Source organism: Perognathus longimembris, chromosome 14 (genome assembly GCF_023159225.1).
Source record: "Perognathus longimembris pacificus isolate PPM17 chromosome 14, ASM2315922v1, whole genome shotgun sequence".
NCBI classification, from domain to species: domain Eukaryota; kingdom Metazoa; phylum Chordata; class Mammalia; order Rodentia; family Heteromyidae; genus Perognathus; species Perognathus longimembris.
This window is the reverse complement of record NC_063174.1, coordinates 62,284,809-62,308,458: the sequence shown is the minus strand read 5'-3', so window position 1 is coordinate 62,308,458 and position 23,650 is coordinate 62,284,809. Positions and strand designations below refer to the sequence as shown.

The window sequence follows — 23,650 nt, the reverse complement described above, 5'->3', positions numbered from 1 at the left end:
ACTGGGCACAGGACCCATCCTGATGACACTGCCCCAGTGCTGACTGAGCACAGGACCTCATCCTGACCACACTGCCCCAGTGCTGACTGAGCACAGGACTCATCCTGACCACAGTGCCCCAGTGCTGACTGAGCACAGGACTCATCCTGACCCCAGTGCCCCAGTGCTGACTGAGCACAGGACCCATCCTGACCACAGTGCCCCAGTGCTGACTGAGCACAGGACCCATCCTGACCACAGTGCCCCAGTGCTGACTGAGCACAGGACTCATCCTGACCACACTGCCCCAGTGCTGACTGAGCACAACACCTCATCCTGACCACAGTGCCCCAGTGCTGACTGAGCACAGGACCCATCCTGACCACAGTGCCCCAGTGCTGACTGAGCACAACACCTCATCCTGACCACAGTGCCCCAGTGCTGACTGAGCACAGGACCCATCGTGACAACACTGCCCCAGTGCTGACTGAGCACAGGACTTATCCTGACCACAGTGCCCCAGTGCTGACTGAGCACAGGACCCATCGTGACCACACTGCCCCAGTGCTGACTGAGCACAGGACCCATCCTGACCACAGTGCCCCAGTGCTGACTGAGCACAGGACCCATCCTGACGACACTGCCCCAGTGCTGACTGAGCACAACACCTCATCCTAACCACAGTGCCCCAGTACTGACTGAGTACAGGACCCATCCTGATGATACTGCCCCAGTGCTGACTGGGCACAGGACCCATCCTGACCACAGTGCCCCAGTGCTGACTGAGCACAGGACCCATCCTGACCACAGTGCCCCAGTGCTGACTGAGCACAGGATCTCATCCTGACCACAGTGCCCCAGTGCTGACTGAGCACAGGATCTCATCCTGACCACAGTGCCCCAGTGCTGACTGAGCACAGGACCTCATCCTGACCACAGTGCCCCAGTGCTGACTGAGCACAGGACCCATCGTGACAACACTGCCCCAGTGCTGACTGAGCACAGGACCCATCCTGACCACAGTGCCCCAGTGCTGACTGAGCACAGGACCCATCGTGACAACACTGCCCCAGTGCTGACTGAGCACAGGACCCATCCTGACCACAGTGCCCCAGTGCTGACTGAGCACAGGACCTCATCCTGACCACAGTGCCCCAGTGCTGACTGAGCACAGGACCTCATCCTGACCACAGTGCCCCAGTGCTGACTGAGCACAGGACTCATCCTGACCACAGTGCCCCAGTGCTGACTGAGCACAGGACTCATCCTGACCACAGTGCCCCAGTGCTGACTGAGCACAGGATTCATCCTGACCACAGTGCCCCAGTGCTGACTGAGCACAGGACTCATCCTGACAACAGTGCCCCAGTGCTGACTGAGCACAACACCTCATCCTGACCACAGTGCCCCAGTGCTGACTGAGCACAGGACCCATCCTGACCACAGTGCCCCAGTGCTGACTGAGCACAGGACTCATCCTGACCACAGTGCCCCAGTGCTGACTGAGCACAGGACCTCATCCTGACCACAGTGCCCCAGTGCTGACTGAGCACAGGACTCATCCTGACAACACTGCCCCAGTGCTGACTGAGCACAACACCTCATCCTGACCACAGTGCCCCAGTGCTGACTGAGCACAGGACCTCATCCTGACCACACTGCCCCAGTGCTGACTGAGCACAGGACCCATCGTGAACACAGTGCCCCAATGCTGACTGAGCACAACACCTCATCCTGACCACACTGCCCCAGTGCTGACTGAGCACAGGACCCATCCTGACCACAGTGCCCCAGTGCTGACTGAGCACAGGACCCATCCTGACCACAGTGCCCCAGTGCTGACTGAGCACAACACCTCATCCTGACCACAGTGCCCCAGTGCTGACTGAGCACAGGACCCATCGTGACAACACTGCCCCAGTGCTGACTGAGCACAGGACTCATCCTGACCACAGTGCCCCAGTGCTGACTGAGCACAGGACCCATCGTGACCACACTGCCCCAGTGCTGACTGAGCACAGGACCCATCCTGACCACAGTGCCCCAGTGCTGACTGAGCACAGGACCCATCCTGACGACACTGCCCCAGTGCTGACTGAGCACAACACCTCATCCTAACCACAGTGCCCCAGTACTGACTGAGTACAGGACCCATCCTGATGATACTGCCCCAGTGCTGACTGGGCACAGGACCCATCCTGACCACAGTGCCCCAGTGCTGACTGAGCACAGGACCCATCCTGACCACAGTGCCCCAGTGCTGACTGAGCACAGGATCTCATCCTGACCACAGTGCCCCAGTGCTGACTGAGCACAGGATCTCATCCTGACCATAGTGCCCCAGTGCTGACTGAGCACAGGACCTCATCCTGACCACAGTGCCCCAGTGCTGACTGAGCACAGGACCCATCGTGACAACACTGCCCCAGTGCTGACTGAGCACAGGACCCATCCTGACCAAGTGCCCCAGTGCTGACTGAGCACAGGACCCATCGTGACAACACTGCCCCAGTGCTGACTGAGCACAGGACCCATCCTGACCACAGTGCCCCAGTGCTGACTGAGCACAGGACCTCATCCTGACCACAGTGCCCCAGTGCTGACTGAGCACAGGACTCATCCTGACCACAGTGCCCCAGTGCTGACTGAGCACAGGACTCATCCTGACCACAGTGCCCCAGTGCTGACTGAGCACAGGATTCATCCTGACCACAGTGCCCCAGTGCTGACTGAGCACAGGACTCATCCTGACAACAGTGCCCCAGTGCTGACTGAGCACAACGCCTCATCCTGACCACAGTGCCCCAGTGCTGACTGAGCACAGGACCCATCCTGACCACAGTGCCCCAGTGCTGACTGAGCACAGGACCCATCCTGACCACAGTGCCCCAGTGCTGACTGAGCACAACACCTCATCCTGACCACAGTGCCCCAGTGCTGACTGAGCACAGGACTCATCCTGACCACAGTGCCCCAGTGCTGACTGAGCACAACACCTCATCCTGACCACAGTGCCCCAGTGCTGACTGAGCACAGGACTCATCCTGACCACAGTGCCCCAGTGCTGACTGAGCACAACACCTCATCCTGACCACACTGCCCCAGTGCTGACTGAGCACAGGACCTCATCCTGACCACACTGCCCCAGTGCTGACTGAGCACAGGACCCATCCTGACCACAGTGCCCCAGTGCTGACTGAGCACAACACCTCATCCTGACCACACTGCCCCAGTGCTGACTGAGCACAGGACCCATCCTGACCACAGTGCCCCAGTGCTGACTGAGCACAGGACCTCATCCTGACCACAGTGCCCCAGTGCTGACTGAGCACAGGACTCATCCTGACCACAGTGCCCCAGTGCTGACTGAGCACAACACCTCATCCTGACCACACTGCCCCAGTGCTGACTGAGCACAGGACTCATCCTGACCACAGTGCCCCAGTGCTGACTGAGCACAACACCTCATCCTGACCACAGTGCCCCAGTGCTGACTGAGCACAGGACCCATCGTGACAACACTGCCCCAGTGCTGACTGAGCACAGGACCCATCCTGACCACAGTGCCCCAGTGCTGACTGAGCACAGGACCTCATCCTGACAACACTGCCCCAGTGCTGACTGAGCACAGGACTCATCCTGACCACAGTGCCCCAGTGCTGACTGAGCACAGGACCCATCCTGACCACACTGCCCCAGTGCTGACTGAGCACAGGACCTCATCCTGACCACAGTGCCCCAGTGCTGACTGAGCACAGGACCCTCATCCTGACCACAGTGCCCCAGTGCTGACTGAGCACAGGACCCATCCTGACACACTGCCCCAGTGCTGACTGAGCACAGGACCCATCCTGACCACAGTGCCCCAGTGCTGACTGAGCACAGGACCCATCCTGACCACAGTGCCCCAGTGCTGACTGAGCACAGGACCTCATCCTGACCACACTGCCCCAGTGCTGACTGAGCACAGGACTCATCCTGACCACAGTGCCCCAGTGCTGACTGAGCACAGGACTCATCCTGACCACAGTGCCCCAGTGCTGACTGAGCACAGGACCTCATCCTGACCACACTGCCCCAGTGCTGACTGAGCACAACACCTCATCCTGACCACAGTGCCCCAGTGCTGACTGAGCACAGGACCTCATCCTGACCACAGTGCCCCAGTGCTGACTGAGCACAGGACTCATCCTGACCACACTGCCCCAGTGCTGACTGAGCACAGGACTCATCCTGACCACAGTGCCCCAGTGCTGACTGAGCACAGGACCTCATCCTGACCACAGTGCCCCAGTGCTGACTGAGCACAGGACCTCATCCTGACCACACTGCCCCAGTGCTGACTGAGCACAACACCTCATCCTGACCACACTGCCCCAGTGCTGACTGAGCACAACACCTCATCCTGACCACACTGCCCCAGTGCTGACTGAGCACAGGACCTCATCCTGACCACAGTGCCCCAGTGCTGACTGAGCACAGGACACCTCATCCTGACCACACTGCCCCAGTGCTGACTGAGCACAGGACCTCATCCTGACCACAGTGCCCCAGTGCTGACTGAGCACAGGACCCATCCTGACCACACTGCCCCAGTGCTGACTGAGCACAGGACCTCATCCTGACCACAGTGCCCCAGTGCTGACTGAGCACAGGACCTCATCCTGACCACAGTGCCCCAGTGCTGACTGAGCACAGGACCCTCATCCTGACAACACTGCCCCAGTGCTGACTGAGCACAGGACTCATCCTGACCACAGTGCCCCAGTGCTGACTGAGCACAGGACTCATCCTGACCACAGTGCCCCAGTGCTGACTGAGCACAGGACTCATCCTGACCACAGTGCCCCAGTGCTGACTGAGCACAGGACCTCATCCTGACCACAGTGCCCCAGTGCTGACTGAGCACAGGACCTCATCCTGACCACAGTGCCCCAATATTGATTGAGACACAGGGGAAGCTGGGCCAGCAGCTGGGTGCTGTCTGCAGCTGGGGCAGGAAATGCTTGTGGGGTAGAAGGAAAGGCCAGTTCAGAGACTGTAGATGCCCTACCAGGCTCCACACCCAAGAGTCCAAGGCAGGAAGCAGTCTTCTGGCTTCTCTGATGTCCTTCACCACCTATTTCTGCTTCTCATGGCCGTGGGAACCTCTGTTAGCAGGCACTTGAACACTAGGGCACCACAGGAGACTCACCCACAGCCTCAGATTCCATAGAGCCAAATAATGGCCCAGCAACGGCAGGGCTCCTGGGTATCTATCCTTCCCTTGGTAAAGAACAGGTCTGAGGGTACGTACCCAGCTTCTTGCACAAGGTGAACTCCTTGGAGACAGGCAAAAAGCTCCAACTTCTACGGTAAGATCTCAGTTCTCAGAGGCAGTGGAGCCACTGTGTTAGCTGAAGAATGCATAGCATGTCCACTCCAACTCACCTCCAGAGCAGAGGTACCTCGGTTTCTAAATGCATTTGCACACTGTTTTTAGGCCATATGTCTTTCACTGCCACCTGAAGCAGTACACACAGCCAACCAGATGGTCCTCAAGAGGAGCCAGCAGCTCAAGCACACATGCATGAAAAAGCAAGCCATACGGCATCTCCTGGGCACTAGTGGGACCCCAAGAGAGAGCCAGAGGCTGGGGCCCAGGTCTAGAATAAGCAAGCCAATCCAGTGCATAATCCACAAGGCCTATGGAAGGATATGCAGAGCTGCTAGAGCTGAGAAGTGGGGAAAGACAGTAGCCTAAGGCATCACTTTTCTCCTATATCTGAGTAGCCTCTGCCTCTGTTGCCATAGCCACAGCACCTGATGCCTGGGCTTCCAAAGGGCCCTAGAGGCCATACCAACCTGACATCATCCCGTTGCCTACACAGCCCTAACACAGAATCCAGCAAGCACCCAGTAATGGTGTGTAACCACAGGCCTGCTCTCCCGAATGGGCTCTCTGTTCCACCAAACCTTGGAATCAGGGACTGAAGAAAAGAACAGACATGGGGTCAAAAGTAAAAGGCCTGTGCCAGGTGCCAGTGACTCATGCCTATAATCCTAGCTACTCAGAAGGCTGAGATCTGACGACCAGGGTTCAAAGCCAGCCCGGGCAGGAAAGTCCTCGAGACTCATCTCCAATTAACCACCAGAAAACTGGAAGTGGCACTGTGGCTCAACGGGTAGAGCACTAGCCTTGAGCTGAAGAGCTCAGAGCCAGCACCCAGGTTGTAAGGAGCCTGGATTTATCAAAGGAACCACAGTCCCCTGCACCTGAGGTAATGTGGTCCTCTGCGTCTACACAATGAGACTTTAGGAAGTGAGTCCCGGGAAGAAATGCTGCTTATCTGGTGCCAGTGTCCCCACAATTGCCCACAACAGGACAAAGAAGCAAGTACAGGCAACTTTCTATTTCTAAGCCTGTATCCTAAAAGCAGCCTAGTGTATACCTGGGGCTCATCACTGTCTGTGCAGGACAAGGACAGAATAGATGGAGCTGTACTAAACAGAGCTACGGGCCTCCTCCAAGTGCATGGCTTCTCCAGGCCACACAGCCTGGTCTCTACCAAGGAGATGCCTAGCCCCGCAGGCCATACGCAGCCCCCAGGAGCCCCCTCAGTGTCTTCCTGACCTGCTGCAAACCTGCCTCCAGAGTCCACTCTCATATCTTTCAGAACCACTCCCTGCTTACCTTTAACTCCCATCTCCACCTCCAGCTAAGCATACATCAATACAGACCACCCCACATACACAACGCCCCTCAAAATAGTCTACAGACTTCCCTGTTACTCAAAGCAAAACCTACATTCCTTAGCAGCGTGTCACCTCGTAGCTACTTGAGACAGGCCACGGGCAGGGCTGGGGACAGCACTGAGCAAGTCAGACCCGGTGCCCAGAATGGGAGCACAGCCGGTGGCGGCAATGGAGAGGGGAGCATCTTGTGTCCTGAGGGCCTTACCATGGACACAAAGGCACGCAAGGCCTGCTCTCCACCATGCCACCCTGCTCATCTACAGACATGGGATGGGAAGGGATGAAAAGACCACTCAGTGCTCCAGAGATGAGAGGAGAACGGATGGGGAAGATGCAATAACCGCAGAGAAAGTAACTGAGAACATCCAAGGACTAATGAAAACCCCCAAAGTCCAATAACCTGGGGCCACATCCTGCCCGCTCTTCCCCAACGGCCAGTCTAAGGCTATGCACTTGACTCTAGGTTCTGAGATGCAAGCACGAAGAACAAGGAGAGCACTGAGTTTAAGGTTTCGAGTATTCACTGCTACAGCAATCATGATAAGTATGGGGAGGAGGCTAAGAGTATGCTTGAAATGTGCCATAACAAAAGCATTTGAAATGAGAAGGTTGGACTAAAGTGCTCCAAAATCTGCTGTTCAGACTGAAAATAAAAAACATAGTTAACTCTAAAATATGGCAGTAGGGGCTGGGAATATGGCCTAGTGGTAAAGTGCTCGCCTCGTATACATGAAGCCCTGGGTTCGATTCCCCAGCACCACATATACAGAAAATGCCCAGAAGTGGTGCTGTGGCTCAAGCGGCAGGGTGCTAGCCTTGAGCAAAAAGAAGCCAGGGACAGTGCTCAGGCCCTGAGGCCAAGGCCCAGGACTGGAAAAAAATAAAATAAAATAAGATCTACAAGGCAAATACTACTATCCAAAAGGAAGCTTACTTACATAGTGCTACACCCCCATGAACGTTAACATTATGAGAGAAAGTATTATCAGATAGGAAGAGCACCTAGAAGGTGTTATAACCTTAGACTGCACCCAGAATGTGTGGAGGAGAAGCTGACAGAACTACAACTAAGCTTGGGGTGGCAATGCCCAGAGGGCATCACACACACATCCTGTCGCCTGGGCTACAAAGTGAGCTCCTGACTCAAAACAGGAACAAAGCCATACGAGAAATGGGCAAATTCCCTCTCAAATTATGAGTTTAACGTACCTCTCAAGTAGATAACAAGGGAACAAATTTGAAAGGCACAGTAAGCCAATCTTGATCAAATGGACAGATGGCAAACACTGCACCAATAACTCTCTAACACACATCTTCGTTAAGTGCATACAAAATACATACAAAATCTGACCTCATCCTGAGCCATAAAGTAAGTCCCCAAAACATGTAAGGACTTGGTGTCATGTTGATTGCCTTCAGTGACTACCACTAAATAAAGTAGAAATTAATAGAAAAAAAAGAGAAAATAATGAGATAACTAAGGAAAAACAAGTTTATATATTAAACTTAGAAAAACAACATAAGAAAAAAGCAAAAAAATTAAAAAAAAAGAAAACCATTTATCCAGGAGCTGATGGCTCACACTTGTAAATTCTAGCTATTAAGGAAGCTGAGATCTGATGATGGCGGTTCAAAACCAGTCCAAGCAGAAAAGTCTGTGACACTCTTATTTCTAATCAATCACCAGAAGTGGAGCTGTGATTCAAGTGGCAGAGCACTAGTGTTGAGCAAAAGCTCAGGGATAGTGCCCAGGTTCTGAGTTCATGTCCCAGTATCAGCATTAAAAAAAGATTTAAAGAGAGAAAGAGCAATAACTTTTAGCCCAGCGCTGGTGTCTCACATCTGTAATCCCAGCTCCTCAAGAGGCTGAGATCTGAGGATCACTGTTCAAAGCCAGCCCAGGCAGGAAAGACCTTGAAACCCTTATCTCCCTTATCACCAGAAAATCGGGAGTGGCGCAAGAGCACTAGCCTTAAGCTGAAGAGCTCAGGGACAGTGCCCAGGCTCAGAGTTCAAGCCCCACAACTGACCAAAAAATAAAAAATAAGTTAAAGATTTTCACTTGGATAATACTACATATAAACGCTGTGAGATGCAATTCAAGCATTAATGGAAAACAGGCAGCTAGAAATGCTTTTGTTAAAGGAAAGAAAGAAACATAATTAACTCTGTGTTATTTAGAAACAAAGGACTGCAGTTTTGGTTCAGTGGTACAGCTCTTGTCTAGCATTCAAGGCGTTGGATTTAATTCCAGTAGCAAATAGATAGAGAGATAGATAGATAAGTAAATAAATAAATAGCTAAGTGTTGCAGTGTACACTTACAATCCCTGCACTAGAAAGGTGGAGGCAAGAGTATGACATATTTGAGACCAGTTAGAACTACATAGCATGACTCAGACTTAAAAAAGGAAAATAAAACTGGGAATCAGTGGCTCACACCTGTAATTCTAGCTAATCAGGAAGCTGAGATCTGAGGATAAAGGTCCAAAGCTGGCCCAAGGAGACTTATCCATCAGACTTTTACCTCCACTTAACCGACAAAAAGATAGAAGTGGATGTGTGGTTCAAGTGGTAGAGTGCCAGCCTTGAAAAAGCTAAGGGAGGGCTGGGAATACAGCCTAGCGGCAAGCCCTGGGTTCAATTCCCCAGCACCAAATATGCAGAAAACGGCCAGAGGTGGCGCTGTGGCTCAAGTGGCAGAGTGCTAGCCTTGAGCAAAAAGAAGCCAGGGACAGTGCTCAGGCCCTGAGTCCAAGCCCCAGGACTGGCAAAAAAAAAAAAAAGAAGAAAAAGCTAAAGGAGAGGGGCCCGGCCCTGAGTTGAAGCTCCAACACAACACACACACACACACACACACACACACACACACACACACGGGGAAAAAAACAACTATGGACCCTTGGATGATACAGGTTAGATGTAAACATGAACAAGTAATCAATATAAGAATAAAAAGGAGACAGCACTACAAATACCGCACATGCTTGGAAAAAATTATAAATTTCTTTATGCCAATAAGCCTAAAAACTTGAACTGGGGATCAGGTTTGAAGCCAAACTTGAGAAAAGTCCTCAAACTTCCTATCTCCAATTAATAAGCAAAATCTAGAAGCAGAGGTATGGCTCAAGTGGTAGAGCCCCAGCCTTGAGTGAAAAAGCTAAGCAAGAGTGTAAGAATCTAAGTTCAATTTCCAGTACCAACAAAACAAATCTGCAATTTTTTCCTCTGAAAAACAGGACTTTTCAAAACTTTTTAAAAAGAGGTAAAAGTATTCTGTAACATTAAAGAAATAAAATCAGTACCTAGACTTTCTACAAAGAAAGCCAGAAGTAGCAGTGCACGACTGTAAACTCCAGAGGCCGAGGCAGGAAGATGAAGAGTTTGAGCTAGTCTGGGCTACAGAGCCATAACCTGTCTCAAAAAGCAAACGTAAGGCAGATGTCGGTGGCTCACACTCGTAATCCCAGCTACTCAGGAGGCTGAGATCTGAGGATCACGGTTCAAAGCCAGCCCAAGCAGCAAAGTCCCTGAAACTCTTATCTCCAATGAACTACCAAAAAAGCAGAAATAGAGCTGTGGCTCAAGTGGTACAGCATTAGCCTTGAGTGGAAAAGCTAAGGGACTGTACCCAGGCCCTGAGTTCAAGCCCCAAACCAGCAAGAAAATAAAAAAACACACAAGAAAACAAAAACTTTATCTAGGTCAGTTTTATTTATTTTGTGCCACTCCTGGGGCTTGAACTTAGAGCCTGAGCACTGTTTTTGAGCTTTTTCTCTTTAGGTTAGCATTCTACAACTTGAGCCACAGCATCACTTGTGGCTTTTTCTGAGTAGTTTATGGAAGATAAGAGTCTCATGGACGCTGGGTGCCAGGGGCTCACCCCTACAATCCTAGCTACTCAGGAGGCTCAGATCTGAGGATTGCAGTTCAAAATCCCATGGGGCTGGGGATGTGGCCTAGTGGTAGAGTGCTGGCCTAGCATACATGAAGCCTTGGGTTCGATTCCTCAGCACCACATATATAGAAAAAGTCAGAACTGGCACTGTGGCTCAGGTGGTAGAGTGCTAGCCTTGAGCAAAAAGAAGCCAGGGACAGTGCTCAGGCCCTGAGTTCAAGCCCCAGAACTGACCAAAAAAAAAAAAAAATCAGCCCATGCAGGAAAGTCTGTGAGACTCTTTCTTTAGCCAGCCCTGCTGGGGCTTGAATTCAGAGCTGGGTGCTTTCCCTGAGCCTCTTTGTGCTCAAGACTAGCACTCTACCGCTTGAACCACAGTGCCACTTAAAGCTTTTTCTGAATAGTTTACTGGAGATAAGAGTCCCATGGACTTAACTGCCCAAGCTGGCTTCTAACAATGATCCTCAGATCTCAGCCTCATGAGTAGCCAGTATTACAGGTATGAGCTTGTCAGAGTCTCATCTCCAATTAACCACCAGAAAACCGGAAGTGGGTCTATTGCTCAAAGTGGTAGAGTGCTAGCCTTGAGCAAAAAGGCTCAGGGAAGGTTGGGGATATGGCCTGGTGGTAGAGTTCTTGCCTTGCATACATGACACCCTGGGTTCAATTCTTCAGCACCACATATATAGAAAAAGCCAAAAGTGGCGCTGTGGCTCAAATGGTAGAGTGCTAGCCTTGAGCAAAAAGAAGCCAGGAACAGTGCTCAGGCCCTGAGTCCAAGCCCCAGGACTGGCAGAAAAAAAAAAAAAAAGAAAGAAAGAAAGCTCAGGGACAGTGCCCAGCCGAGTTCAAGCTCCACAACCTACCAAAAAAAAAAAAAAAAAAAAAGTCTAATAGACTTCCCACTAAACTGGCTTCATGAATCTTAGATCTTAGCCTTTGAGTAGCTAGCAGTAGGTGGGCTTGAGCCACCAGTGCCCAGCTAAGGTCAGTTATTCTATAGGTGGATACTTCCAAACATTTTTAAATTAAATTTTTTGACAAGGTGTTGTGCAAAGGGGATACAGTTATATAATAAGGCAGTGAATACATTTGTGATATCTTACACCCTCATTTTTCTTTCCCTTCCCTAGATCAGGTAGGCATATATACAATATCCAGTGATGACTCCAAACATTTAAGAAACAAACAATACCAGTTTTATACAAGCTACACCGTGATGCACGAAACGGACGGGACACCGCTCAGCCTCTGCAAAAGGCATGCTGGCACCACAGTCTACAAGCCAAGAAGGAGGGAGCGCTGCAGACCCACTCACCGGCAACAGCTCTACACGGAGTATCAACAGTCTCAAACGGGCACGTGTGTTTGTGTGTGTGCATGCATGGGTGTGCATGCACCTGTGTTCAGGACTAGGGATGGAACCCAGAGATGCCTCATTCTTACTAAGCAATTGCTCTACCACTAAGCTATCATCCCAGCTCTGAAGAACAGTTCTAAATGAACAAAAGGTACCACAACATGACCAACCAAGGTTTTTACCAAGAAATAAATTAGTTTAATGCTAGAAAGTCAACATATATATATATAAACATTTACCACACTGCAATTAAAAGGGAAGAATCACGTAAAGCATTGGGGTGGGGTAGGGCTCAGTGGTAGAGTGATTGCTTAGCACCAACCCTGGGGTTCAGCCAAGGGTCAGTGGTTCACGCCTATAATCCCAACGCCTCAAGATACTGAGATCTATGGATCGTGGTTTCCAGGCAGGAAAGTCTGTGAGACTGTTTATCAACAGTTAAACACACACACACACACACACACACACACACACACACACAGAACCAGGAAGTGGAGCTGTGGCTCAAGTAGTAGAGTGATAGCTTTAAGTAACAAAGCTCAGGGACAACACCCAGGTCCTGAGTTCAAGCCCCAGGACCAGCACAAACAAAACAAAACAAAAATGTGGGGTTCGATTCCTAGCACCCAAAGTAAAGAAAAAGAAAAAGGATCTCAGGGCCTCACACTTGTAAAGCAGGAGCTGTTAGATGATGAAAATGGTTAAAGACTTAAAGAGGGTGTTTCCAACACTTTCAAATATTCTTTAGAGATTCAAGTCGGAAAAAAGGAAGAAAAACTGGCAAAAGAGCCATCAACAAAAATTTCACTGACAAGAAGTTCAAATGCCCCAGATTCATAATCATAGAGGAAAAAAACACACACAATACCATTTCACTCCCACAAGACTGGCAAAAACTAAAAGTCAGACTTGTGTTGGCAAGACATAGAGCAACGGGGCCTCTCACCTCCTACTCCTAGGTGTTGGAGTTGGTACAACCGCTCTGGGGAGCCACCAGGTAATAATGCTGAGCACACATACACCCCACACCCTTAAGTCCTGCCACAGGCAACCAAGGCAGACCCGCCATCCCCAGGGAGAGACAAGAACAAAGGAGACAAGAATGTATACAGTGGTGGGTTGATAATTAGGCAAAAACTGAACGTAAGCAAAGGTCCCTTGGCAGAAGCACAGACAAAGTGTTGCCATTCCAGGGAATATTATGCAGTTGAGAATCCTTGCACTCTAGAGGCTGAGATAGAAGGACTACAAGTTTGGGGCCAGTATAGACTACATCTGTTAGGCTCTGCCTCAAAGCAACCAACCAACCAAATAACACGAAAACAAAGCCCAGTTCTACACTGGCTCTGCTGATGGCTAGCCCCCTCCAACCCCCTCTCCACCTCCTCTGCCTTTATCACATTCCTCCATCTCCCTAAGGTTAAAGACTTCAGTCATTCTAGCCAAGTGCAAAAGCATGTGCCTGTGGCTCCAGCCGCTCTGGAGGCTGAGGCTGGAGGATCACTTGAGCCCAGGAGTTTGTGACCAGCCTGGGTAACATAGCAAGACTATCATTAAAAAAAAAAAAGCCAGGTGTTGGTGGCTCTAATCCTAGCTACTCAAGAGGCTGAAATCGGAGGATCATGGTTCCATGCCAGCCCAAGTATGAAAGGCTGTAAATCTCATCTCCAATTAACCACTAAAAAGCCAGAAGTGGAGCTGTGACTCAAGTGGTAGAGTGCTAGCCTTGAGCTTCTTTAAAAAAAAAAAAGCTCAGGGACAGCGCTCAAGACCTGAGTTCAAGCCCCAATGTTTGTGTGCACACACACGCGCGCACGCACACACACACACACACACACACATACATGGGGAGGGGAAGAGAGATGAGACCTTTGCCCTCATTCAAGAGCCTCAGAGGCTACTGAAGAGATACAGAAAAGGCAAGCCATGCGCTCCAACCTGCTGGAATCCTGGGAGAACTGACAGCCAGCACAAGAACCAGGCGGTGAATGATGGTGGTGATGACAGAAAAGAGAAGCCAGGCATGGACCCTGCCTATGAGGCCGGATGCTGGGGTACACCTGAGGCTGTGAGCCACTCCTAAGTTTGGCTTTAAGGCAGGTGCTGACCCTCAGGTCTCTGGGGGACTTGCATAGGTAGAGATCATGCTCAGCACTCAACCTCCACAGGGCACAGGTGCCAAGACCCCGAAGTCCTGGCCCTGCACTGGGAGAGGGAAAACTCACCATCCAGTACCCCGGGTGCTCCCACCAAGCTGAAGGAGCACTGTCTACAGTGACCAGCTTTCTTTCTTTCTTCTTTCCCTTCCTTTTTTCCCTCCTTCCCTCTTCCCTCCCTCCTTCCCCGTTGCCAGTCCTGGGGCTTGGGACTCAGGGTCTGAGCATTATCCCTGGCTTCTCTTTGCTCAAGATTAGAGGTCTATCTCTTGAGCCACAGTGCCAATTCTGGCCTTTTCCGTTTATGTGGTGCTGAGGAATTGAACCCAGGCTTCAAGCATGCTAGGCAAGCTCTCTACCAAGCCACCTTCCCAGCCCAGTGCCAGGCACTCTTGAAGGCTGCCTACAGTGAGACTCGGCCCTTCAGTAGCCCTCTACTGGCTTATGGGGTCCTCTCGAAGGTACACTGGCTAAGTCCCAATGTCCCCACTGGAAGTCCACTCACACTCAACTCTCCTCAGGGAGAGGTCTGGCCCCACCTGCAGCCCTCTCCCTGCCTGGGTCTATTCCAGAAGAGGGAGGGCTCCCCTCTCCCCTCCAGCCTGGGAGCCTCCAGAACAGGAACCAAGCCAAGAAGTAATCACAAAAGTTTCAAGCTGTGCGGCGAAACCGGGTAGGTACAAGTCCACACAGAGTACAGATGGTCACAGCCCCCCCAGCCCTGACCACTGGGCCAGGGGGCGGTCCCCTACCTAGTGGAGGGCGGTGAGCCTTCTGCAATGTCAAAATTAACAGCTCCAGGCAAAGAGCACTATTGATCCAGGAGAGGTCTCCAGCGGAGCAGGCACAGGGCTGAGGGGTGAGGGCTAACCCCAACCCGCAGGCGGAGCGGGGAGGCTGGGGGCGCTCCGGGCGCCGAAAACACCGCGGTCCCGAGTGGGCCTCCGGAGGCCCAGGCCTCTGGGGCTGGACAGTGCCTCCGGACACTACCGGAAATCTTGGGTGCCCGGACCGGAGGACGAGCACCCACCCGAGGTCCGCTGCACGGTCCCGCCCGGGAGGCGGGCGTCCAGGTGCAGGCGCGTCGGGCCGGCCGGCTGCAGGCCGGGGAGCCGGCAGGTGCGCGTGGACAAAGCGCGGGGGGCGCGGGGGCGCCGGGGAGCGGGGAGGCGGCGGGCGCGAGGGGCGCGGGCCGGCGCGGCGGGCGCGGGGAGGCGCGGGGAGGCGCGGCGGGCGCGGGGAGGCGCGGGGAGGCGCGGCGGGCGCGAGGGGCGCGGGGTCGCCGGGGCGCGGGGGCGCGGGGGGACGCGGCGGGCGCGGGGGGCGTACCTGGGCACGCAGCTGGGGCTGGAGCCGTCCACCTCCCAGGTGGCGAACAGGTTCATGGGCACCGGCGTGTTGAGCGCGCCGGGCGCGCCGGGGAGGCCGAGGCGGCCCCGCTCGGCCATGGCGCCGGCCCCGCCGTCCCTCGGCGGCCTGGGGCTGCGCCGGGCCGCGGGCGGGCGGGCGCGCGGCGGCGGGCGGGCGGGCGGGCGGGCGGGGCGCGCAGAGGGCGGCGGCGCGGTCACATGGTGCCGGCGGCCGGGCGAGCGTCGGGCAGGCCCGCGGGCGGCGTCCCGGAGGCGCCGGCGCCCCGCCCCTCGCGGCGCGGCGCCGCCGATTGGCTGCGCCGGGGCAGGGCTCGCGCCCCGCGCCCAATCACCGTCCGCCGGAAGTGAGGTGCCGCTCGCGCCCTCCCGGGCGGCCCCCGGCCTGCCGCGGGAGCGCGCGCCGGCGCTCCCGGGCGCAGACCCCGCCCGGCGCGCGACCCGCCTCCCGGGACGCCCGCCGGGGACGTGCGGGCCCGGGACGGACGGGCGCGAGGCCCCGGGACGGCGTGCCCTCCGGGTCCGCGCCCCTGCCCACCGCGTCCGAGTCCCGGGGCGTCCGGAACGCTCCTTGCCCCCCCGCCCCGGCGCGCCTCCCGGGCCGGGGCCTCCCCGGGCCGCGTCGCGTCCCCGCTGGCTCCGCCGCGGACGCCGCCGGTCCCCGGGCTCCCCGCGCCGCCGCCGCCGGCCCTGCCCTTCGTCACTTCGCGGCGCTCCCACGGTCTTCTCGAGACCGTACGAGCCGATGTCGGGCGCGGTCCCTCCCGACCCGCCGCCCACCGGGCCGCGGGGCCGGGGCCGGGGCCGCGCTGGGAAGGGGCCGAGCCGCCGGCGCCTCCCTTCTCCTTTTGTGTCTCCCGTCAGCACATCTAGGCGAAGTTTTTGTGGCTTGTCTCGTGTCTTTGTGCCCACAGCTCCACACAGTTGCATTTCTCCCGTTCCTGTCTGTGTCTTGTTATCCACAACTGTTTTTGTTTTGTTTTGTGTTTTTGAAACAATTCCAGGCCGACCTAGTCCACTTTGGACTTTCTCTGCCCTTGGGGTTCGCCCTAGCAGCCCCTTGGTGCTTTTCCCTGCCAAGCCAAGGCCCTTAGGACTGCAAGAGGCAGCCTGCTGCTGCAAACAGCTGCCACTGCTTAAAGCCAGGGTCCCCTTTGGACAGAACAAGGGGACCTGTGTTTCCCACATGGTCCCTGCTCCTTTGGGGTAGTTCAACTGAAAGCCACCAGGATCTCTCTATCCGAGGCCAGCTGACTGGGGTATTGTCTTACACTGTAGTCCTGCCCGGGTCGGGTCAGCCGGCTTAGCATCTGTGGGGCTTGTACCTAGAAGATGGGGTCTGTTCAGAGAGCAGACCAGCCCCTGGGAGGACAAGCTGCCTTTGAAGCAAGGGCAGAAAACAGACATCCACTGACCTCAACACTTGGCATGCAATGCTCCGGACGGGATGGGGGTGCCATTGCAGGCAGATGAATAAGCTGCCTGACCGGCCGTGTCTGTGTGCGCCAGGCAGTACAATAAGGGCCAGGGAAGGAAACGGGGGTGACACCAGTGGGCCATGGTAGAGCCGTACCAGGAACCAATGTGAGCCTGCAGTGACATTCCAGCCCATCTCCAATTTACAGAGGAGGAAACTGAGGTATGCATGAGACAGGCTAACGGTGGTGGGTATATGGTTTCGAAATGAGCAGATAGAACTTTGAACCAGTCACTTTTGTTTTGGCCAAGACTTCTTTTCGGGTCCTGCTCCATATTTGAAAGTGATGCTCCTTGTTCAGAGTACTTTCCAGTGGCTTTTTCTTTAAAGAAGGGCCTGTCTGGACAACTGGGGTGGCTGGGCATGGCTGGGGAGAAGGCATTCAGAGAAGGGCCTTTAGAACCCCAAGGTCCCCAAAAGACACCCTGACAGCCCACCAACATGTTTGTGATGTTGGTAGTAAATAAGAGCCTCAGACTTGGCAGATTGTCCACAGGACTTCGGGCCTAAAGAAACCAAAGCCGGGGCTGGGGATATAGCCTAGTGGCAAGAGTGCCTGCCTCGGATACACGAGGCCCTAGGTTCGATTCCCCAGCACCACATATACAGAAAATGGCCAGAAGCGGCGCTGTGGCTCAAGTGGCAGTGTGCTAGCCTTGAGCGGGAAGAAGCCAGGGACAGTGCTCAGGCCCTGAGTCCAAGGCCCAGGACTGGCCAAAAAAAAAAAAAAGAAACCAAAGCCCCAGCCCCTGTGCAGTGAGATGAAGCCAAGGCTCTGGCACCTTTTCTGAACGCCCACTGGCTATCATCCTGCGGCAGGACTAGGCACTTTGAGTCGGTGTTCAGGACTGTGGGCTCTTTGGGAACTATCCATCTACTCAGTGGAGTAAAGGCAGCACACACCTGGAGTGGGGACATGATGTAACGTGGGGCAGGCATGCCCTACCTATGAAAAGAGCTCCAGCCCAGGCCCAGGGACCCTGGACGGTCTCCAAAATGCAAGGACCATGGAGATCATGATGTACCTCTGGACATGCCAGCAGTTTAAGCTTGCTGGTGTGCATGTAGTCCGTGAAAGAACACTGGCCAGCACCGAGCCTTCTGACTGCTTCACCTTGCAGCGAGGGCTGATGCACTCCTCTGCACCTGTTACCTTTGGGGCAGTTCCAGCCCACTGAGTGTACCAGTGTCCAGGACCACACACAGACCCCTTCAATATCTTAACTTGGTGATCCAGTCCATGACTCTGTGGCTCTGGTGGCTGGAAGCAGCCCTATGTGGGACAAGCCCTTGACCAGCCTCTGCTGTGGCAGAGAGCTAAAGACACCTGGATGTGGCTTGTGTGTCTGAGCCACATCACTGAGTCAGAAGATACAGCAGTCCATGGTGTGCTGGAGATGCATTCTTCTTCAGGAAAGGGAACACTGTGTTCAGGAACCCGAGTACCCTCCTGGTGCAAGGCAGGTGCCTAGGCAGAGGCCATGGCTAGGAAGATGCTGCAGAGCAACAGACCCCAGGTGACTTTTGAGATAACCACAGAGCTGCAGCTATGGTCCACAGGGGTGGAACCAGAGTGTGGACATGTGGAACAAGAGCTGCCCATGGTTGGAGAACTGTCCTTGGGACACCACCAAGAGACTAGAGATTCATGGTGCCTGCCATATCTGTCCCTTCATATCTATCCACTTCATCCTGTCAAGATCCTTAGATTGATGTCAAGAAGGTGTCTAGGGTCTTCATACAATGCCCTGCTAGGTGGAACACACGCTAAACCAGTGATGCTAACTGCTCTAAAGTCCAGAAGTTCTAAAAGAACAGGAGCCACCATTGGAGACATCTCTGTGACCTCACAGAGTTATCAAGTCTTTCATTTATTCATTTAATAGATGATTATCAAGCCAGGCATTGTGGTATATACCTGTAATCCCAGCTACACTGGAAGCAGAGGTAGGATTGTGGCCCAAGGCTTCCTTGGCAAGCGCTTAAGACAAATTTTAAAAAGCAAAAGTAGCCAGGCCTCCAAAAAAGCAAAAGTAGCCAGGCCCCAGGGGCTCACACCTGCAATCCTGGCTACTTAGAAGGCTGAGGTCTAAGAGTCAGGGTTCCAAGCCAACCAGGGCAGGGAAATCTATGAGACTCTTATCTCCAATTAACCACCAGAAAACTGAAAGTGGCAGCTGTGGCTCAAAGTGGTAGAGCACTGGCCTTGAGTGAAAAAGCTCAGGGACAGTGCCTAGGCCCAAAGTTCAAGCCCCATCACAGACACAAAGGAAAAAAAGTCAAAAGTACCAGGGGCATAGTTCAGATTGGTAAAGTGCTTGCCTAACAGGTGAGAGGCAGTGATTATAGAGACCTAGTTTCAAACATCAGAAAGAACATATTCTCTTAGAGCAAAGTCACATATGTCACGCAGTGCAGAAACAATGCTCTTTCAGATATGCAGGGTGGATAGTGTTGGAGTAAGAGCTGAAGGGAAACCTGGGGCCACAGGAAAGCAGCACCTGCCAGGGAGAAGTGCCTCTGACTGGCTCATGCTCTGGAGGGTCCAGTATCCCTGACTAGTTTTATTTTTTTAGTGCCGGTGAACTCAAGGCCTGGGTGCTGTTCCTTAGCTTTTTCTGGTCAAGGCTCGTGCTCTACCACTTGAGCCATAGCTCCTACTTTGGGCTTTTTGGTGGTTAATTGGAGATAAATCTCATGGATGTTCTTGTATAGGCTGGCTTCAAACCACAATCCTCAGATCTCAGCCTCTAAATACCCAGGATAACGGGCATGAGCCACCAGCACCCAGCCCTTTCTTTCTTTCTTTCTTTCTTTTTTTTTTTTTTGGCCAGTCCTGGGGCTTGGACTCAGGGCCTGAGCACTGTCCCTGGCTTCTTTTTTGCTCAAGGCTAGCACTCTGCCACTTGAGCCACAGCGCCACTTCTGGCCATTTTCTGTATATGTGGTGCTGGGGAATTGAACCCAGGGCTTCATGTATACGAGGCAAGCACTCTTGCCACTAGGCCATATCCCCAGCCCCCTTTCTTTTTTTTGAAGAGAGGTTTCACTATGTAACCCAGGCTGGTCTTGATCTCACTATCCTGCCTGTATCTACTGTGTTCTGGTGTTTCAAATATGCACCTGTATTTCTGGGTTACATGGTGTTCTTTCTAGGTGCTTTTTGAAACCTGGATAGAGGTATAAATATTGTATTTGTCACTTAGAAGTGCCATGAGCATTTACCCCAATTTGAGGTGCATGGTGATGTCATTACAGCAGCCTTCTGGGACACACCGATGGGAACACACCATGACCAGCTGACTCGGACCTCTACTTCCAGGCATGTAGACAATGCATGCAGTAAAACAGTAAAATGGTCAATGACAGCTGGGAGCCAGTGGCTCATGACTAATCCTAGTTACTTAGGAGGCTAAGATCTGAGGACCATGGTTCAAAGCCAGCCTGGGCTGGAAACTCTGTGAGACTCCTACCTCTAATAAAAGCCAGAAATGGAGTTCACGTGGTAGAGCACTACCCTTGAGCAAAAAAAGCTCAGAGAAAGTACCCAGGCACTTAGTTCAAGCCCTAAGATCAGCACACACACACATACACACACACACATACACGTACACACGTTAAAACCCTAGTAAGAGTTATGAGGAAGTAATGTTGTCATTATGAATTTGGTAATAACCTAAGAAAACATAAATGTAAAACCTAGTTAAGTGCTGAAACTAATCTGTTAAGGATGTCTAAGTTACAGCCAGGCCCAGTGGCTCAAGCCTGTAAACCTAGCTGCTTGCGAGGCAGAGATCAGAGGAATCATGGTTTAAGGTGAGCCATGTAAAATCAATAAATTCATGAGACTCCATCTTGACCTATGGCTAGTCACAGTGTTGAACTTCTCATCCGCAGCTACAAGGGAAGCACAATGGCTGTATCAGGTTGTGCTCCCATAGTCCCAGTGACATTGGTAAGCACAAAAGGTGGGCTGCAGTCCAGGCCAGCCAGGTCATAAAATGAGACTCCATCTGGAAAATACCAAAAAGGGGCTGACAGCCTGGGAAGGACAGTCCATAAGACTCTATCTCCAATTAACCACTGAAAAGCTAAATGTAGAGCTGAGCTTCAAGTGGTAGAGTACTAGCCTTGAGCACAAAGGGGCACTGAAATGGAGGGAGGAAGGATGAACAAAGGCAATCATGCTATTTAGTATATACTATGTGGACAATGAACTATGTAACTTGTGGGCAAAGAAAAGGGTGGGGGGACCTGGAGGAAAGTGGAGAAAGAGGTGACATTGTCCAAAAAAAGAAATGTACTCAGCTAGGTGCTAGTGGCTCATACCTGTAAGCCTAGCTACTCAGGAGGCTGAGATCTGGGGGTCATGGTTCAAAGCCATCCAGGCAGGAAAATCCATGAGACTTTTATCTCCAATTAACCACCAGAAAAATGGACGTGGAGCTATGGCTCAAAGTGGTAGAGCATGCTAGCCTTGAGCAAAAGAGCTCAGGGATAGTACCCAGGCCCTGAGTTCAAACCCTAGGCTGCAAAACAAAACAAAAACTCAGGGACAGTGCCCAGGCTCTAAGTTCAAGCCAAGCATTAATACTGGTACAAAAAAGGATGGGTTGTCAGAGTGGTGGAGTGCCTGCCTAGCAAGCACAAAGCCCTGAATTCAAAATCTTAATGCTAAAAAAAATTAAAGCATGTTTCAATTTTTTTTTTTTTTTTTGGCCAGTCCTGGGCCTTGGACTCAGGGCCTGAGCACTGTCCCTGGCTTCTTTTTGCTCAAGGCTAGCACTCTACCACTTGAGCCACAGCGCTACTTCTGGCCATTTTCTGTATATGTGGTGCTGAGGAATCGAACCCAGGGCTTCATGTATACGAGGCAGGCACTCTTGCCACTAGGCCATATCCCCAGCGCCGCACATTTCAGATTTTAAGATACAAAGGGAAGGGTCCTACCTCCCAAGACTTAATTCAAAAATACCCATCTGGACTGAATGGGTGCCCATGGCTCACACCTGTAATCCCAACTACTCAGAAGGCTGAGATCTGAGGATTGCAGTTCAAAGCCAGCCTGGGCAGAATAGTCTGTGAGACTCTTATTTCCAATCAACTACTCAGAAAAGTAGCTCTGTGGCTCAAGTGGTAAAGCTCTAGACTTGAGAACAAAGAGGCTCAGGGACAATGCCTCGACCCTAAGTTCAAGCTCCAGGACCAGAAAAAAACAAAAACAAACAACCTATATGGAAGATAATTGTAGTTTAGGTGCGATAAGAAAATATCATGAGGCCAGATGCCAGGGGCTTTTGCCTGTAATCATAGCTATTCAGGAAGCTGAGTTCTGAGGCTCAAGGTTCAAAGCTAGCTCGGGCAGGAATGTCCATGAGACCCTGTGGCTCAAGTGATAGAGTGCTTGCCTTGAGCCAAAAAGCTGAGGGACAATGCTCAGGCCCTGGTTCAAGCCCCAGAACTGGCACAAAAAGAGAAAGAAACTATAATGAATTGGATGGCCTATAAATAACATGTGTTTCTCATGGTTCTGGAGACTAGGTGTCCCAGATGTTGGTGCTGGCATGTTTGGAATCTGGCAAGGCCCTTCCTGGCTCATGGACACCTTCCCACCGAGTCCTTGCATGTCTGAGGAGCTAGGCAGCTCTGGTTTCGTTCCTGAGGGCCACCGATTTCAGTCATGGTGTTCCCAAAGGCCCCACATCCCAAGGACACCACTTTGGGCTAGGGTTTTAATATGAACCTGAGTGGCAGCAACACGCAAGGCCTCAGAGATATCCGGCAGGCCCCACTGTCTGTCCTCTCACTGTCCACGGGGACGGGGCTCACAATCAGAAGCTGGAAACAGGGCTTCCCCAAAGAGAGATCCACTTCCATCTGGCAGAGCACCTGTGCCCACAGAATGTGATCACAGCGTCATGCACTCTTTGTGGGGAGACTAAGAACGCACTCCACTCACCAGTACATTTGTACACTCCTAAAGAGGCAGCAAATGGTCCCAAGAACCGTGTCAAAGTTCAAGTGGAAGAATACACTCAGGAACACCCTGCGTTTTCTAATGAATCAAGGCACGGCCATGCCCTTGTCTGTCATCACAAGCTACAATGAATGACTGGCAGGAGACCCAGCCAAGCTGGCACCTGCAGGTGTTCAACCAGGGAGGGTAGTTATTGACACACTGTGGAAGGGCCATTGTCCTAACAAAATCTAAGTGCGTCAAATGATGTTGATAACTTAAGCCATGTGGTATGTTTGCAAGAATCCAGAAGGGATAAATAGGCCAAGACTCAGTGGGCATATGGGCATCTACAGAGGCCTGCCATGGGGACCCCACAGCTGCTAGGCAAGGGCAACCTTCCCTCAAAACTCTTCAACAAAATGCCAGCCAAAACCTAAGAGAGTGGCAAATTAAAAATGTAAGGAATCAAGAGCTGGTACACACCCATACCAGCTGGCACTTGTACACCTGGTACCTGGAGGTGAGATCGAGGACCTAGATCAGCCAGGGCAGAAATGTGAGACCCTGCTAGGTGCTAGTGGCTTATGCCTGTGATCCTAGCCACTTGAGAGACTGAGAACTGGAGACCGAGGTTTGCACCCACCTTGAGCATAAAAGCTATGGAACAGCTCTCAGACTATGACTTCAAGCCCCAGTATCAGTGCGCGCGTGCGCGCACAC

The 23,650-nt window shown here is 52.7% G+C and overlaps 1 protein-coding gene across 4 annotated transcripts in view; it reads right to left on the bottom strand.

Annotated features, from left to right (window-relative positions):
* Nucleotides 1–15,649, bottom strand: part of Pacs2 (phosphofurin acidic cluster sorting protein 2) — a 74,635-nt gene extending 58,986 nt beyond the window's left edge. For 3 of the 4 annotated variants that reach the window (XM_048361890.1, XM_048361892.1, XM_048361894.1), the window contains exon 1: nucleotides 15,457–15,649. In XM_048361890.1, the coding sequence (XP_048217847.1) occupies nucleotides 15,457–15,575 (119 nt within the window). In that variant the 5' untranslated portion in view covers nucleotides 15,576–15,649. Of the gene's footprint in view, nucleotides 1–14,879; nucleotides 15,177–15,456 lie in introns of those variants that run through there. The other variant, XM_048361893.1, reaches the window with a different exon arrangement.
* Between the last annotated feature and the right edge of the window lie 8,001 nt (nucleotides 15,650–23,650).